The sequence below is a fragment of the Oncorhynchus masou genome, chromosome 19, assembly GCF_036934945.1.
Source record: "Oncorhynchus masou masou isolate Uvic2021 chromosome 19, UVic_Omas_1.1, whole genome shotgun sequence".
Classification (NCBI taxonomy): Eukaryota; Metazoa; Chordata; class Actinopteri; order Salmoniformes; family Salmonidae; genus Oncorhynchus; species Oncorhynchus masou.
The window spans coordinates 17,235,382-17,249,822 of NC_088230.1; the positions used below are offsets into that span (position 1 = coordinate 17,235,382).

General features: G+C 42.5%; 1 protein-coding gene across 1 annotated transcript in view; it reads left to right on the forward strand.

The window, feature by feature from the left end:
• The window catches only part of LOC135505901 (protein dispatched homolog 1-like), a 73,048-nt gene that overhangs the window by 25,889 nt on the left and 32,718 nt on the right, over positions 1-14,441 (forward strand). Inside the window, exon 2 of the mRNA XM_064925118.1 lies at positions 4,788-4,862. Coding sequence (XP_064781190.1) covers positions 4,824-4,862 — 39 coding nt within the window. The 5' untranslated portion in view covers positions 4,788-4,823. The remainder of the gene's footprint in view (positions 1-4,787; positions 4,863-14,441) is intronic.

A 14,441-nucleotide genomic window follows, 5' to 3' on the forward strand; every position in this document is an offset into this window, starting at 1 on the left:
CAAGGTATTGGATTGGCCACCACAAAGCCCTGACCTCAATCCAGTAGAAAATGTGTGGGCAGAATTGAAAAAGCGTGTGCGAGCAAGGAGGCCTACAAACCTGACTCAGTTACACCAGCTCTGTCAGGAGGAATGGGCCAAAATTCACCCAACTTATTGTGGGAAGCTTGTGGAAGGCTACCAGAAACGTTTGAACCAAGTTAAGCAATTTAAAGGCAATGCTCCCAAATGCTAATTGAGTGTATGTAAACTTCTGACCCACTGGGAATGTGATGAAGGAAATAAAAGCTGAAATAAACCATACTCTCTACTCTTATTCTGACATTTCACATTCTTAAAATAAAGTGGTGAACCTGACTGACCTAAGATGGAATTTTTACTAGGATTAAATGTCAGGAATTGTGAAAAACTGAGTTTTAATGTATTTCGCTAAGGTGTATGGAAACTTCTGACTTCAACTCTATGTAAATGTGATCTTTCTGTTTTACATTTTTAATACATTTGAGAGGAAAAAAAACGAAAAACCTATTTTTGCTTTGTCATTATCTATTATCATCTATAAATATCCCAAACAACTACCTCTTCCCCTACTGTATTTACTTATTTATTTTTGCTCCTTTGCACCCCAGTAGTTCTACTTTGCACACTCAGTTACTGTCAAATCTACCATTCCAGTGTTTTAATTGCTATATTGTATTTACTTCGCCACCATGGCCTATTTATTGCCTTTACCTCATCTTATCTTATTATCTTATTTATTTTATTATTATTATTATTTATCTTATTTATTTGGTTTATTTGGTTTGTCTTGGCCAGGTTACAATTGTAAATGAGAACTTCTCAACTTGCCTACCATGGCCTATGTTATATATTTATTTATTTAATATTTATGGCCTATTTAGTGCCTTTACCTTCCTTATCTTTATCTTATTTATCTTATTGTTATTATTTATCATATTTATTTGCTTTATCTTGACTCTGTGGCGGGCCGGGCGCAGTGCACACTAACCAGGTCACCAGGTGCACAGTGTTTCCTCCGACACATTGGTGAGGCTGGCTTCCGGGTTGGATGCGTGCTGTGTTAAGAAGCAGTGCGGCTTGGTTGGGTTGTGTTTTTCAGGGGACGCGTGGCTTTCGACCTTCGCCTCTCCGCCCATACGGGAGTTGTAGCGATGAGACAAGATAGTAACTGCTAACAATTGGATACCACGAAATTGGGGAGAAAAGGGGCTTAAATATAAAAATATGACATTTAAAAAAAAATCAATTTTAGAATAAGGCTGTAATGTAACAAAATGTTGAAAAAGTCAATGGGTCCGAAATAATTTCGCAATACTGAACAAAAATCTAAACGCAACATGCAACAATTTCAATGATTTTACTGAGTTACACTTCGTATAAGAAAGTCAGTCAGTTGAAATAAAGTAAAATGAAATACATTCTTTAGACCCTAATCTATGGATTTCACATGACTGCGCAGGTACACAGCCATGGGTGTGCCTGGGAGGGCATAGGCCCACCTACTTGGGAGCCAGGGCCACCCACTGGGGAGCCAGACCCAGCCAATCAGAATTAGTTTTTCCCCACAAATTGCTTTATTACAGAGCAATACTCCTCAGTTTCATCAGCTTTCCGGGTGGCTGGTCTCAGACAATTCTGCAGGTGCAGAATCTGGATGGGGCGGCCCTGGGATTGTTTGGTTACACGTGGTCTGTGGTTGTGAGGCCGGTTGGACGTACAGCCATATTCTCTAAAATGACGTTGTTAGAAAAATGAACATTAAATTCTGGCAACCGCTATGGTGAACATTCCTGCAGTCAGCATGCCAATTGCAAACTCCCCCAAACTTGAGACTTCTGTGACATTGTGTTGTATGAAACAACTGCACATTTTAGAGTGGCCTTTTGTCTCCAGCACAAGGTGCACCTGTTTAATCAGCTTCTTGATATGCCACACCTGTCAGGTGGATGGATTGTCTTGGCAAAGGAGAAATGCTCACTAATAGGGATGTAAACAAATTTGTGCCCAAAATTGGAGAGAAATTAGCTTTTTGTGGCTTTTTGAATGTTTGGTTCGTTATATATCGTCATGAAAGTTTTATATTTTTCTTAGATGTGCTCTTCTAAACAGTGTAAAAAATTATTCAACTCAGTTCCTCATTCAAGTACCATCTCGCAATGCTCCCTGTGTGTCTGTGGGAAACATGGGAAAGGGCTGTTGTTGCCATAGCAATGTCCTCTGTACTCGCTCTGGTCATAGGCGAACTGCAAATTGAACTCGGAGAGTTAGACTCCTAAATTGATAGTGTAGTTTGTTTAGGCGATTTTACAGCTTGCTACTACATATGCTGATATTGACTTTGGTATTATTGTGTGAAGCTACTTTTGCTATATAGCTAGCTCGCTACTTAGCCAGCCCAGACTGGGAGCATTGCATTGTGGGTTTTGTAGTCGACTTGAGCTGCAACAGATTCCCACAACAATTTTCACGTTATTAACAACTAAATGAAACCTTTGTACACAAAAAATATTGTTTTCGCATATTAGTGTTATTTAACACTGTTTAATCATAGAAATGAGTGATTTCCTCGAACTGAGCTCAAGTGTGAAGAACACTACTTGTCTTAATGTCCATTTTTCATTATTTAAATTATCTTCAGAGAATAATACCCATCAAACTCAAATGCATCCTCTCAGAAGAAGATTCGTATACAGGAGATTTCATGGTTTTGAACTTGCCTGATAAATTAGAGTGACTCCTTTGGAAATTAGTGTTGACTGTGACTCAAGCCAAGCCTCATTGGAGTAATTGGCTAATGCCATGCTGGGAATCTGCCGTCCAGTGGCCAGGCAGGGGGAGATTAAAATAATTTCTGAGCAGGATGTATGTGAATTAATTGGGCCTGTGTTTAGGACTTCATCTAAATTAGTATGGAAGGGTTTTCTCCTCAAAGATCTTAGACACATTTTTTTGTACAACAACAGAGACCAACTCTAATCCAGAGGGAAATGTATTTGTTTATTAGTGTCGCCGCAAGAACCAACTGTTGCTATTCTACTGGAATTGTAAAGAAAATGCACGTTTTCTCACTATCCTTAAAAAAGTGACAATCTTAGTTGTTTGGCAGACTTGTGTGTTTGTTAGTACCTTGGCTTGTCTTTTTGTGATGTAAAGCTAGATTTATTTCCTTGTCAAATGCTAATGATGTTCCTTACCCCTCCTCCTAATACAGACCATATGGTATGTGTGTTGTAAATGGTAACATGCATAGAACATGCAGGCTACATAGCAGGGCTGGGAATTGCCTGGAGCCTCACGATATGATATTATCACAATACTTAGGTGGCGATACGATATGTATTGCGATACTCGCGATTCGATACTCGCGATTCAATACTGTGATTATATTGCAATTTGATATTCCAAACATATTGCTCAGAGGGACAAGAGAGCCATTACAAAAAGGTTTTGATCAGTCTTGGAAATAAAAGTGCTGAAAATGAAAACATGTTGGCTCATCACTTATAAAGATGATGGAGAACAAGCTATAAAGGAAAAATACAGGAATATTGGTGCAGGTACAGCCAACGAGCACAAAAATGTAATTGAGATATTTTGTCAAAATGATATTGCGTGCGTCATGGTGTGGTGAATGGAGACCTAGGCCTATGTCAGAAAGGAGTTCAGTAGCTTTGATTGATTAACCAGTTCTACAGTTTGGACTGAAGCTTGCTGGGTAAATTAATAATCTGAGGATCTTGAAGACTGCAAACCCATTTCTGTCCCTTATGGTAAAATCCCTGTGACCTAAAGCTGTTAAACCAATTTACCAAAAAACTCTCATCCGTCCACATTTTTTTCCATCACTGGCTGCTGTTCTCTTCATGTGGCTGTCTTCGCACACCTTGGTAATTGGTGATGTGGACCATATGTTGGCTTTCAATAGCAGTCTGTTAAGTCAGTGGCACCAGGACTTCTCCTTCCCGGTCACATAGTAGTTGTTCTCTTGGTCAAGGGAAGGAGAGGAATATCTTCCTGTCCTCTTCTCCCACCAAACCCCTCTTGGTGGAGCGTTGTGCTGTTGGGAAGCTGGTCATTGGACCTGGCTGTTTTGAAAAAGGCTCCACAGCCCTGCTGCTGACGGTGTCTAATTTTCACAGTGACCTCCTGTGACCTTTATTAATGGGGCAAGAGCGGCAGGGCTGCTGTGACCCTTCCTCTCGGGGGTCAAGGTGGTTGAGCAGGGAGAAGCCATTAGCTTGAGAGGCTCTTTTGAAACTCCCAGGAAACATGTCACTTTCTCCTTCCCCCTTCTCCCCCAATTAAAGTGATTTTCCTAACTTTTTGTTTTCCAGGCCTGCGAGTTGGGAGATGTTTTGAATCAGTATTTGTAGGTATTTTCTGTGTGCAGTTCTCCTTTTCTTTTGAGGAGGAGAGCTTTTTGAGGCCTATTAAAAATTGATGAAGTTGTTTTACTAGCACCATTTTTCGGAGTAGCCTAATTGTCGTTGTAGGTTTTTGTTGGAAAGGTAGCTTATTTGAGGCTGAAGTTCAAGCATGTTTACTGGTTGTTCTTCTTTATAAAGTCTCCTGCATACACTGGCTCAGGGCTGGCTTTGCTTGGGGAGTCATAAAACATGACGTGTCATCAAGTTCAAAAGGTACATTATATCACCATAGAGAGCCAGCAACTCTTCAGCATGATGAGATTGCCAGAGTGAAACTTCCATCAAGTTTAGCTTCAAGTCCCTCACTTTTTCACTTTTTATTTTTTCACTCTCTTCCAGCTTACCCCATTGTGAATCCCTTTCCAATCTGAACGCATGAACAGCATCACTACGTTGGACAATATCACTCCCCTGGTAAGTATTTTACCCAGTTTTCTCTTTCTTCTTATATAACAAGCATAACAATTTACTTTGCAACACACACTGATTTGACTGATTAACAAGATATAGGCCTAATTCCTCACAACCAAGTACATATCCAATACTTTTTTCTTGACATTTAATTTATATATATATAATTTATTTTTAATAATAGTTACCAGTACTGGACTGTAATGATTGCAACTTTCATGTAATCAAACTCTGAGTATATTTTTCACAGTGAATACACTCTGTTTTCTATCATACCCTCTCCCCCTTTCCCATTCCTCTCTGCTTGGTGGGCCCAGACAGGCTCTCTGTATAATTCAAACACAGTTTTTTTTCTGCTCTAGCTACAACTGGGTCAGTGAGAAGCACAAGGTGAATCTGTTTACCAACAGCTCACACAGGTTGCCCTACTGAACGTGACTTGACACACACACACACACACACACACACACACACACACAGAGCCATGTCAAAAATAGGACAACTGTTACATTTTGCAAGGTGTTCCTAAAGTCAAGTTGAAGACCAGACTGACCACTGTCCTTCTCTTTGACTGTCGCTTTGTTGCATAAAAATCGATCAGATAAATAAATAAACAGGTGTATGTTTTTGTGCTTGTGCGTGGGTGCCAGTGTGTGTGTTGACGTCCAATATCTGACTGTGCATGTATGAAATGTGGAGAGGAACAGAATGGAGCAGCTGGGTCTGCTTTGTTGGCTTGTTTTGTAATGTCAGAGTCTGGTGTTGATTCAGAGCAAAGCTGCATGCTTTACACCTTTCCTGCACAGCTGCAATGGTTCTGCTCTTAATATGGTCCACATAAGACAAAACTGGAGGGGACTGGGTGGGGGGTAAGGAGTTGGGGGTGTACGTAAGTGGGGGTTGCGGTGCAGCTCGCCGAGTCAAAATATGACTGCCGCCTGCAAGGGAATCTAGCAGCTGTGTTGACCGTCTCGTCTGACTGTGAAGAGAGGCACTGATTATAAAGTGCAACATTCTGGAAAGCCAGCAGTCTCGGTGAGGAACGGCTTTGATCATTTAGCATTGTAAACTGCTCCATCATCTAAGGCCTCAGGTAATACACTGGTTTATTACCTTAATGAAGGGGTTGAAATGTTTATCTACAGTACTAAGCCCTCAAGCACTTTTGTGGCCAGCGATGAAGAATCCTTTTGGCAACGACCTGAAGGATGAGCAGTTTGTTAGTGCTCATTTGTGGCAGCTTTAGAGGAAAATGTTGTATTAGGCTACTTAAAGTTTATTATCTGTTGATTTTGATACACTTTCCTCAATGCACTTGTAGATTAATGTATTGAGAAAGCTCCTCTCTGCTCTGACACATTGAAATCCACAGAGAATACAGGTGTAGGATTCTTTTTTTTTAACGTTTTTTTTATATATACATTTTTTGTTGTTGAATTTTACCACTTTTTCTCCCCAATGTCGTGGTATCCAATTGTTTTAGTAGCTACTATCTTGTCTCATCGCTACAACTCCCGTACTGACTAGGGAGAGACGAAGGTTGAAGGTCACGCGTCCTCCGATATTACAACCCAACCAAGCCGCACTTCTTCTTAACACAGCGAGCATCCAACCCGGAAGCCAGCCGGTAGGGATTTCCTTGTCCCATCGCGCTCTAGCGACTCCTTGTGGCTATCATGAAATTGGGGAGAAAAAAGGGGTAGAAGTACAACAACAAAAAGAATAATAAACTACCAGTTTGCATTTCCTGCCGAGCAGGACATTTCCTACAATAACAGGGTGATCAAATGAATATTCTACATTTATACCCGCCTCGTGAATGATTCAACCCTAGCAGGAGATTATTTGACCTAATGCTCAGTCACTACTCATTAATGACCCAATTCTGAACAGCAAACTATCTGGGTTTGACACCTCACAATTGACTCGACCATCGGCAGGTATAGTGTGTGTATATTTCTTCAGTAACGGAGGCCCTAACTCTGAAACTCCTGGTTGGTCACTGATTGGAAATTTAATTTCCCTTATTGATTATCAATAGCAAATTGGAGGAGTTGGGTTCCTTTCTGCCAGAAAGGTTTCACCAAAGGCCCGATGTAGGCTTTTCATAACTAGAGGCAATACACTGCCCTGTAGTTCATTTTGGCTGTTGTTTTGGCTCATCTTTGGTCTATTGTGGTGGCAGTTCCGCCTGTGGTCCCATGTAAACAGCTCTGAAAGGGGTTCCCCTCTCCTAGTCTCTCTCCCAGAGAGCCTGTGCCTCTGGTTTAAATGGGGTAATTGATAGTAGAGGATGCCTGATCCTGGTGTCTGGTGCTAGGAAGGACCAGCTCTGTGTCTCTGACCCCTCCTGTACAAAGGGACCCTCTCCTCATCCCTTCTCTCAGAAAGCTGGGAAGAGTAAATATTTAGCAGGCCGCACAACAATGGCTCGCCCAGGGAGAGAATGAGACTTTCATCAGAACTCATGGCTAAAGGGACATTTGGCAGAGGGGGAACTAGTTGGCTAAATCTGGAGTAGGGGTTTTTAGGGAGAAAGGAATCTCTCATGCTGAAGTCTCATTTCTAGAGTGGGTTTCTAGAGCGGGTTTTTCACTAAATACACTAAATATACACTACTGTTCAAAGGTTTGGGGTCACTTAGAAATTAGAGTGTCTGGAGTTGCAAAAAAAAAGAGTTGCAAAAAAAAGCCATATCTGACTGGCCAATAAGAAGAAAAGATTAAGATGGGCAAAAGAACACAGACACTGGACAGAGGTACTCTGCCTAGAAGGCCAGCATCCCGGAGTCGCCTCTTCACTGTTGACGTTGAGACTGATGTTTTGCGGGTACTATTTAATGAGTCTGCCATTTGAGGACTTGTGAGGCATCTGTTTCTCAAACTAGACACTCTAATGTACTTGTCCTCTTGCTCAGTTGTGCACCGGGGCCTCCCACTCTTTCTATTCTGGTTAGGGCCAGTTTGCGCTGTTCTGTGAAGGGAGTAGTACACAGCAATGTACGAGATCTTCAGTTTCTTGGCAATTTCTCGCATGGAATAGCCTTCATTTTGCAGAACAAGAATAGACTGATGAGTTTCAGAAGAAAGTTCTTTGTTTCTGGCCATTTGGAGCCTGTAATCGAACCCACAAATGCTGATGCCCCAGATACTCAACTAGTTTAAAGAAGGCCAGTTTTATTTCTTCTTTAATCAGAACAATAGTTTTCAGCTGTGCTAACATAATTGCAAAATGGTTTTCTAATGATTAATTAGCCTTTTTAAAATGATAAACTTGGATTAGCTAACACAACGTGCCATTGGGACACAGGAGTGATGGTTGCTGAAAATGGGCCTCTGTACGCCAATGTAGATATTCCATTAAAAATCAGCTGTTTCCCACTACAATAGTCATTTACAACATTACACTGTATTTCTGATCAATGTGATGTTATTTTAATGGACAAATAATGTGCTTTTCTTTCAAAAACAAGGACATTTCTAAGTGACCCTGAACTTTTGAACGGTAGTGTATATTTAAGATCCTTCACACTGTTGAAGTGATCAGACATCCTTTCTGTCAGCGCTCTCTCCTCTGTTTGGAAAACTACTTCAACTCCATTATGGCACACATTTTCTTCCGTTCTTCTACCCCCCTCTTTGACATTCTAACACTGACGTGTGTGTGTGTGTGTGTGTGTGTTTGTCTTTTTTACAAGCCAAGTTACCAGCCTTCCTTTAGACACGCTCTGAATTTCCTTTCTCACTACCCCCTCCCCCGCACTCTTCTATCCTACATTAGATTAGTTGCTTGTAAACCTTTGTACAGTACTACATCTCACTTAATGCCCACACAATGAAAAAGGGGTTTTTCAGTTTAAAGGCCTCTGCTAGGTTCCATTGGAAAGGCCTTAAAGCAGGTTTTGTCTCCCGTGCGCCACCATTGTGACTGACATTAACAGCCTAGAGGACTGCAGGCCGGTGTAGGGCGCACGGTGCGAAGGCTGTTCCCTGGCCAGGGTGAGAGGGAGAGAAGCATGGGATCAACACTGTGATTTACTGTAACTCGTAAATCCTCGTCATTTACTGCCATAATTACTCCTCCAAAGGTGTGAAGTGCTTCAACAAAACATAGTGTGCTGGGATGAATGGGCCGGGCCCCCCACTCCCGAATCATTCTGGCTGGCACGATTACGGCTGCCACGGCAGAGAGAGCCCAGTCCAGGGTCACTGAGCCTCTCAACACTGGGAAGGCTCACTTCTCCCACTGACACAGAGTGGGGGGAGGGGGAAAGCAGGAGGGACATTTTGACACGGCGTAGATGGTATTAAAAAAAAAAAACTCCAGCAACCGTCTTTTCCAATGATATAACTTTAATGTTAAGTTGTCATTTATGTATTTGCATCATGGAATAGAGTGCAAAAACCAGTCATCACTGGCGATAATCTTCCAACACTCCAAACAAACAATAAGTCGTGGTTAGAATGAATAAGAGTGAGTAGGAATCAACACTTCAATGGGAAATTAATGAAACAAACAAACAGGATCAATATGGAAAACAACAGGCTGGCAATCTGTCTCTGTTGGGTTTCTATTGGGTGTGTTTTAATTGGTCAAGTGAAAGCAGTGTTGGTCGTGCTACTCTAGCAGACTAATGGGCTGAGCATGTAGCTGAGTGAGTACTAAAGGGTTGCAGGCCCACGGCTGTGCCAGGCAGCCAGCCGGTGGTTTATGAACCACTCTCCTTCACTTGTTCCTTAACATTCTCCCTGTGTTTGCGTGTGTGTTCGATTATGGATGTGTAGTTGCGAGTGTGTGTGTGTGTGTGTGTGTGTGTGTATACATATGACACAGGCCTGTGAAAGGAAAAAAAGTGCCCCCTCGTTGTAAGGCCTTTAAGGGAGGCCTGTTGACCCAAAGCATGATGTAATTCAATAAGCCTGTCACTAATAATTTCCCACTTCTTTTAATGGGCTGGAGATTGATCCAGGTTCTGTAGCAAGGCCCCATTTTCTCTGGGCGGGGTGTTTTTCCGGCTCCATCCATTTTACTGCCATATTTCACTGTTTATAAATATTTATGCACATATACAGCTGTCTAATAAAGACTAGGAACTGGACGGCTTTCCAGTTTTCATTTTTAAGATCTTATATTTTGCTGGTGGAAATGCCAAAAAGCTGTACCCACCCTTTTAATAATAATAACAGCTTGTTTTCTCATGTAAAAGAAAAATGACAAACAGACCTTCACCCCTATAAGTATGCATATACATGCTCTCTTACATACACAAACATACCCTCATACACGACATGACCATAGGTGTGTGGACACCTGCTCGTCGATCATCTCATTCCAAAATCACGGGCATTAATATGGAGTTGGTCCCCCCTTTGCTGCTATAACAGCCTCCACTCTTCTGGGAAGGCTTTCCACTAGATGTTGGAACATTGCTGCGAGGACTTGCTTTCATTCAGCCACAAGAGCATTTGTGAAGTCGGGTACTGATGTTGGGCGATTAGGCCTGGCAAGCAGTCGGCGTTCCAGTTCATCCCAAAGTTGGTCGATGTAGTTGAGGTCAGGGCTCTGTGCAGGCCAGTCAAGTTGTTCCACACTAAACTCGACAAACCATTTATGTTTGGACCTTGCTTTGTGCACTGGAGCATTGTCATGCTGAAACACTAAAGGGCCTTCCCCAAACTGTTGCCACAAAGTTGGAAACACAGAATCATCTAAAATGTCATTGAATGCTGTCACGTTAAGATTTACCTTCACTGGAACTAATTGGCCTAGCCCAAATCATGAAAACAGCCCGAGAGCATTATTCCTCCTCCACCAAACTATGACGGTACCACGTTGAAAGTCACTGAGCTCTTCAAGTAAGGCCATTCTACTGCCAATGTTTTTCTGTAGAGCATGGCTGTGTGCTTGATTATATACACCTGTCAGCAATGGGTGTGGCTGAAATAGCCAAATCCACTAATTTGAAGGGGTGTCCGCTATATACTAGAAGTATATAAAAGTATGTCCATGTCTGCTTCGTACCCTGATGCTGTGAAGTGGATGGATTGGTCGGGGCGTTCTACACAAACACAGGGAGTTGTGAGGAGATACCTGTAGCTCTCAGGCCTCTTTCTTCTAGGCTCCTGGTACTGTATCAGTTTCCGTTTGATGTACTATTTGTTTTTAGGCCCGGGGCACCAACGTTTCAGATGCTTTGTTAAGTGGATGGGCTGTCAGAAAAAGTTCCCACAGTCATGAGTGAGTGACTTTTTTTTTTTTACATTTTTTTTTTACAGATAGGGACTTAGAGATGAGCTCCCCCCCCCCCTTCCAAACACACCCACCACCCTCCACTGTCACCTATGCAAGTGTGACAGTCATGAGTACACACGTGAGTATTTATAGTCTACATTTGTTAAAGCTCACATTTATCATGTGGCCTGCTGGTGTCAGTGACGGCTGCTGCTATTCTTGCCCCCCCCCCCCACACACACACACACACTTTGGTTTACATTCATGAATTCACCCCTCACCACAGAAATCATCCTGATTGAGAGAGAGAACTCCGGGAGAACGTTTGAGAAAATGGTCTATATTCTATAATCATTTCTTGATGGGCCCAACTTGTATACAGTCATTCTGTTGTTGGATTCTTCAGCTTGTTAGGGGAAGAATTTTAAAGGTTTGTTCCATCAAACTTGCGACACTAGCCCATTAGCAGATGGCAGCGATCATCAGAAGCCGTAAAGAGGGAAGCGGTGTGCCTTCAGGGCTGGACTGGTTTTTATTTGGAGCCACTTAAGATATTCACCTGTGTAAAATTGTTTATCTTGGAAAGAATGGTAAATAAATCCACTTGGGCCTATAGCCAATCATAAAGTGCGCAGAGTGCCCGTAAAAGCGTAATTAGACCAGTCTCAGAACCAACTTTTGACTTTGGTTGCCATTCTTTACAAAACCCTCTTAACAACGTATAGCTGGTTAGCTGCCAAGAGCAAAAAAAAGAAAATCAAAAGGCTGAAGGCCATTACTCACTCACTCCGGGAAAGGTTAATGCACTGTTCTGTACTGGCCTCAAGGTGTATATTAGTATTATTACTTAGCCGTGAACAGATCCAATAACTGGGCCTGCACTTTACGTGTAAAAAAAAATAAAATAATAACACAAGGGAACGAGGGGGGAAAGAGATGTGAAATGCTCTTTGTGTTCAAATGTCAACACATTTTTGTATTTTTCTTTTCTGGAGGAGCAGCTGCAGAGGCCTAATCCCAGTCTCACTGGTGTACTCCCCTCTGTAGGGAGCATGACAGAGTCCAAATGCCAGCCACTCCACTCTGCCCCAACCCTCCTAGAACCAGTCCCATTAGTGGGGCTAATACACCCCCTCCTTCCCTACTCCGTCCCGGCCCCAGAAAGCCCACTTGTCCTTGGGCCGCTGAGTGAGATGACACAGGATGAAGTCACTCCATTTGTGTTGGCACAGAGACCGGACCGATGCCGGGCTGCCAAGAGTTCTTGGACACGTCTCGCTCTGGTGAGAGGGAGAGGAACCATAAGGTAGAGTTTGTGTCGCAGTACGGTGGGCCCACGTCCAGCATTACTTTTGCACAACCTGTGTTGAAAACCCCACTGAAATAAGACAATATTGTAAATTGAGGTGGTGATGTTATAGAATGCATGACACTGAAAGTTGGGAGAGGTTCCTGTTCATGTCTTCACTCCTAGTGTTGACATGCTGACGTGAGTCAAAGCCACTTATTGTATGTTATTGTTTTTGGATGTGTGTACCTTATTATCCATAATTCCAGTAATTTTGCGCTCTGACAGTATTTTGACAGTGGTGTGTGATCTCACAGCGAGATTTTTCCTCTCTGTATCCGGTGCTGTGTGATTTACCTGCGGTGGAATCAGAGGGTCCCAGAGACATTTTACATCCTCGTCCCAAAAAGGTATCTAGCGGAGGCCAGAGTTTGACAGTCATCCTCCCACCCCCTATCCTTCCCCTCAGAGGCCGGAGAGGAGCTGCCCTGTCCTGTGTTTGTAGAGCAGGGGCTAGGGGGAAGTTTGACTGGAAAGCTTTGCCTGTGTTTGGGCAATTCCTCAAAGGCTTAGCCGACCTGATGAACAAATGCTACATTTGGGCTCCTCAAAGAGTCTCTTTCCATTACCCCCACCGGCAAACCTCCTCCTCCCCGGTCAGCTGGACTGCCCTGTCTGTCTTAGCCCTTCGTTAGCATCTCAGCAAGCCCAAGATCAAACAACATGGACGGACTCCTTCCTTCCACTGTCACTCTGCTCTATCATTTGTAGTGCCAGTCTCAGTTTTCTAGTGCTCTGAGCGACCTAAACGTAACATGATTTAGATGCACTATTGTAAAGTGGCTGTTCCACTGGATGTCATAAGGTGAATTCACCAATTTGTAAGTCGCTCTGGATAAGAGCGTCTGCCAAATGACTTAAATGTAAATGTAAAGTGTTGGTCCCATGTTTCATGAGCTGAAATAAAATATGACAGAAATTTACCATACACACAAAGTTCATTTCCCTCGAGTTTTGTGCACAAATTCGTTTACATCCCTGTTAGTGAGCATTTGTCAAGATAATCCATCCACCTGACAGGTGTGGCATATAAAACATCTGATTAAACAACATGATTCTTACACAGGTGCACCTTGTGCTGGGGACAATAAAAGGCCACACTAAAATGTGCAGTTTTGTCACCTGAAGTTTTGAGGGAGTGTGCAGGAATGTCCACCAGAGCTGTTTCCATATAATTTTATATTAATTTCTCTACCATAAGCCTCCTGCAACATCATTTTAGAGAATTTGGCAGTACGTCCAACCAGCCTCACAACCGCAGACCACGTGTATGTATTCATGTGGACGAACGGTTTTCTGATGTGAACGTTGTGAACAGAGGGGTGGGGTTATGGTATAGGCAGGCATAAGCTATGGACAACCAACACAATTGCATTTTAATCGATAGCAATTTGAATGCACAAAAATACTGTGACGAGAACCTGAGGCACATTGTGAGGCCCATTTATTTTATTTTTTTAAGATACCGTGCCTTTGGAAAGTATTCAGACCCTTTGACTTTTTCCACATTTTGTGACGCAGAGTAGCCTTGTGGTTAGAGCGTTGGACTAGTGCTGTTTGAATGAATGCTTACGAGCCTACTGCTGTCTGCCACCGCTCAGTCAGAAACTTGTATGCTTGTATGCTCAGTCAGATTATATGCAACGCAGGACACTTAGACACGCTAGATAAACTAGTAATATCATCAACCATGTGTAGTGATTATGATTGATTGTTTTTTATAAGATAGGTTTAATGCTAGCTGGCAACTTACCTTGGCTTACTGCATTCACGTAATAGGCAGTCTCCTTGTGAAGTGCAACGAGAGGCAGGTGGTTATAGCATTGGACTTGTTAACTGTAAGGTTGGAAGATTGGATCCCCTGAGCTGACAAGGTGAAAATCTGTCTAACCCACCATTCCTAGGCCGTCGTTGAAAATAAGAATGTGTTCTTGCCTAGTTAGTTAAATGACTTGCCTAGTTAGTTAAAGATTAAATAAAGGTGTTTAAAAAAATATTCAATC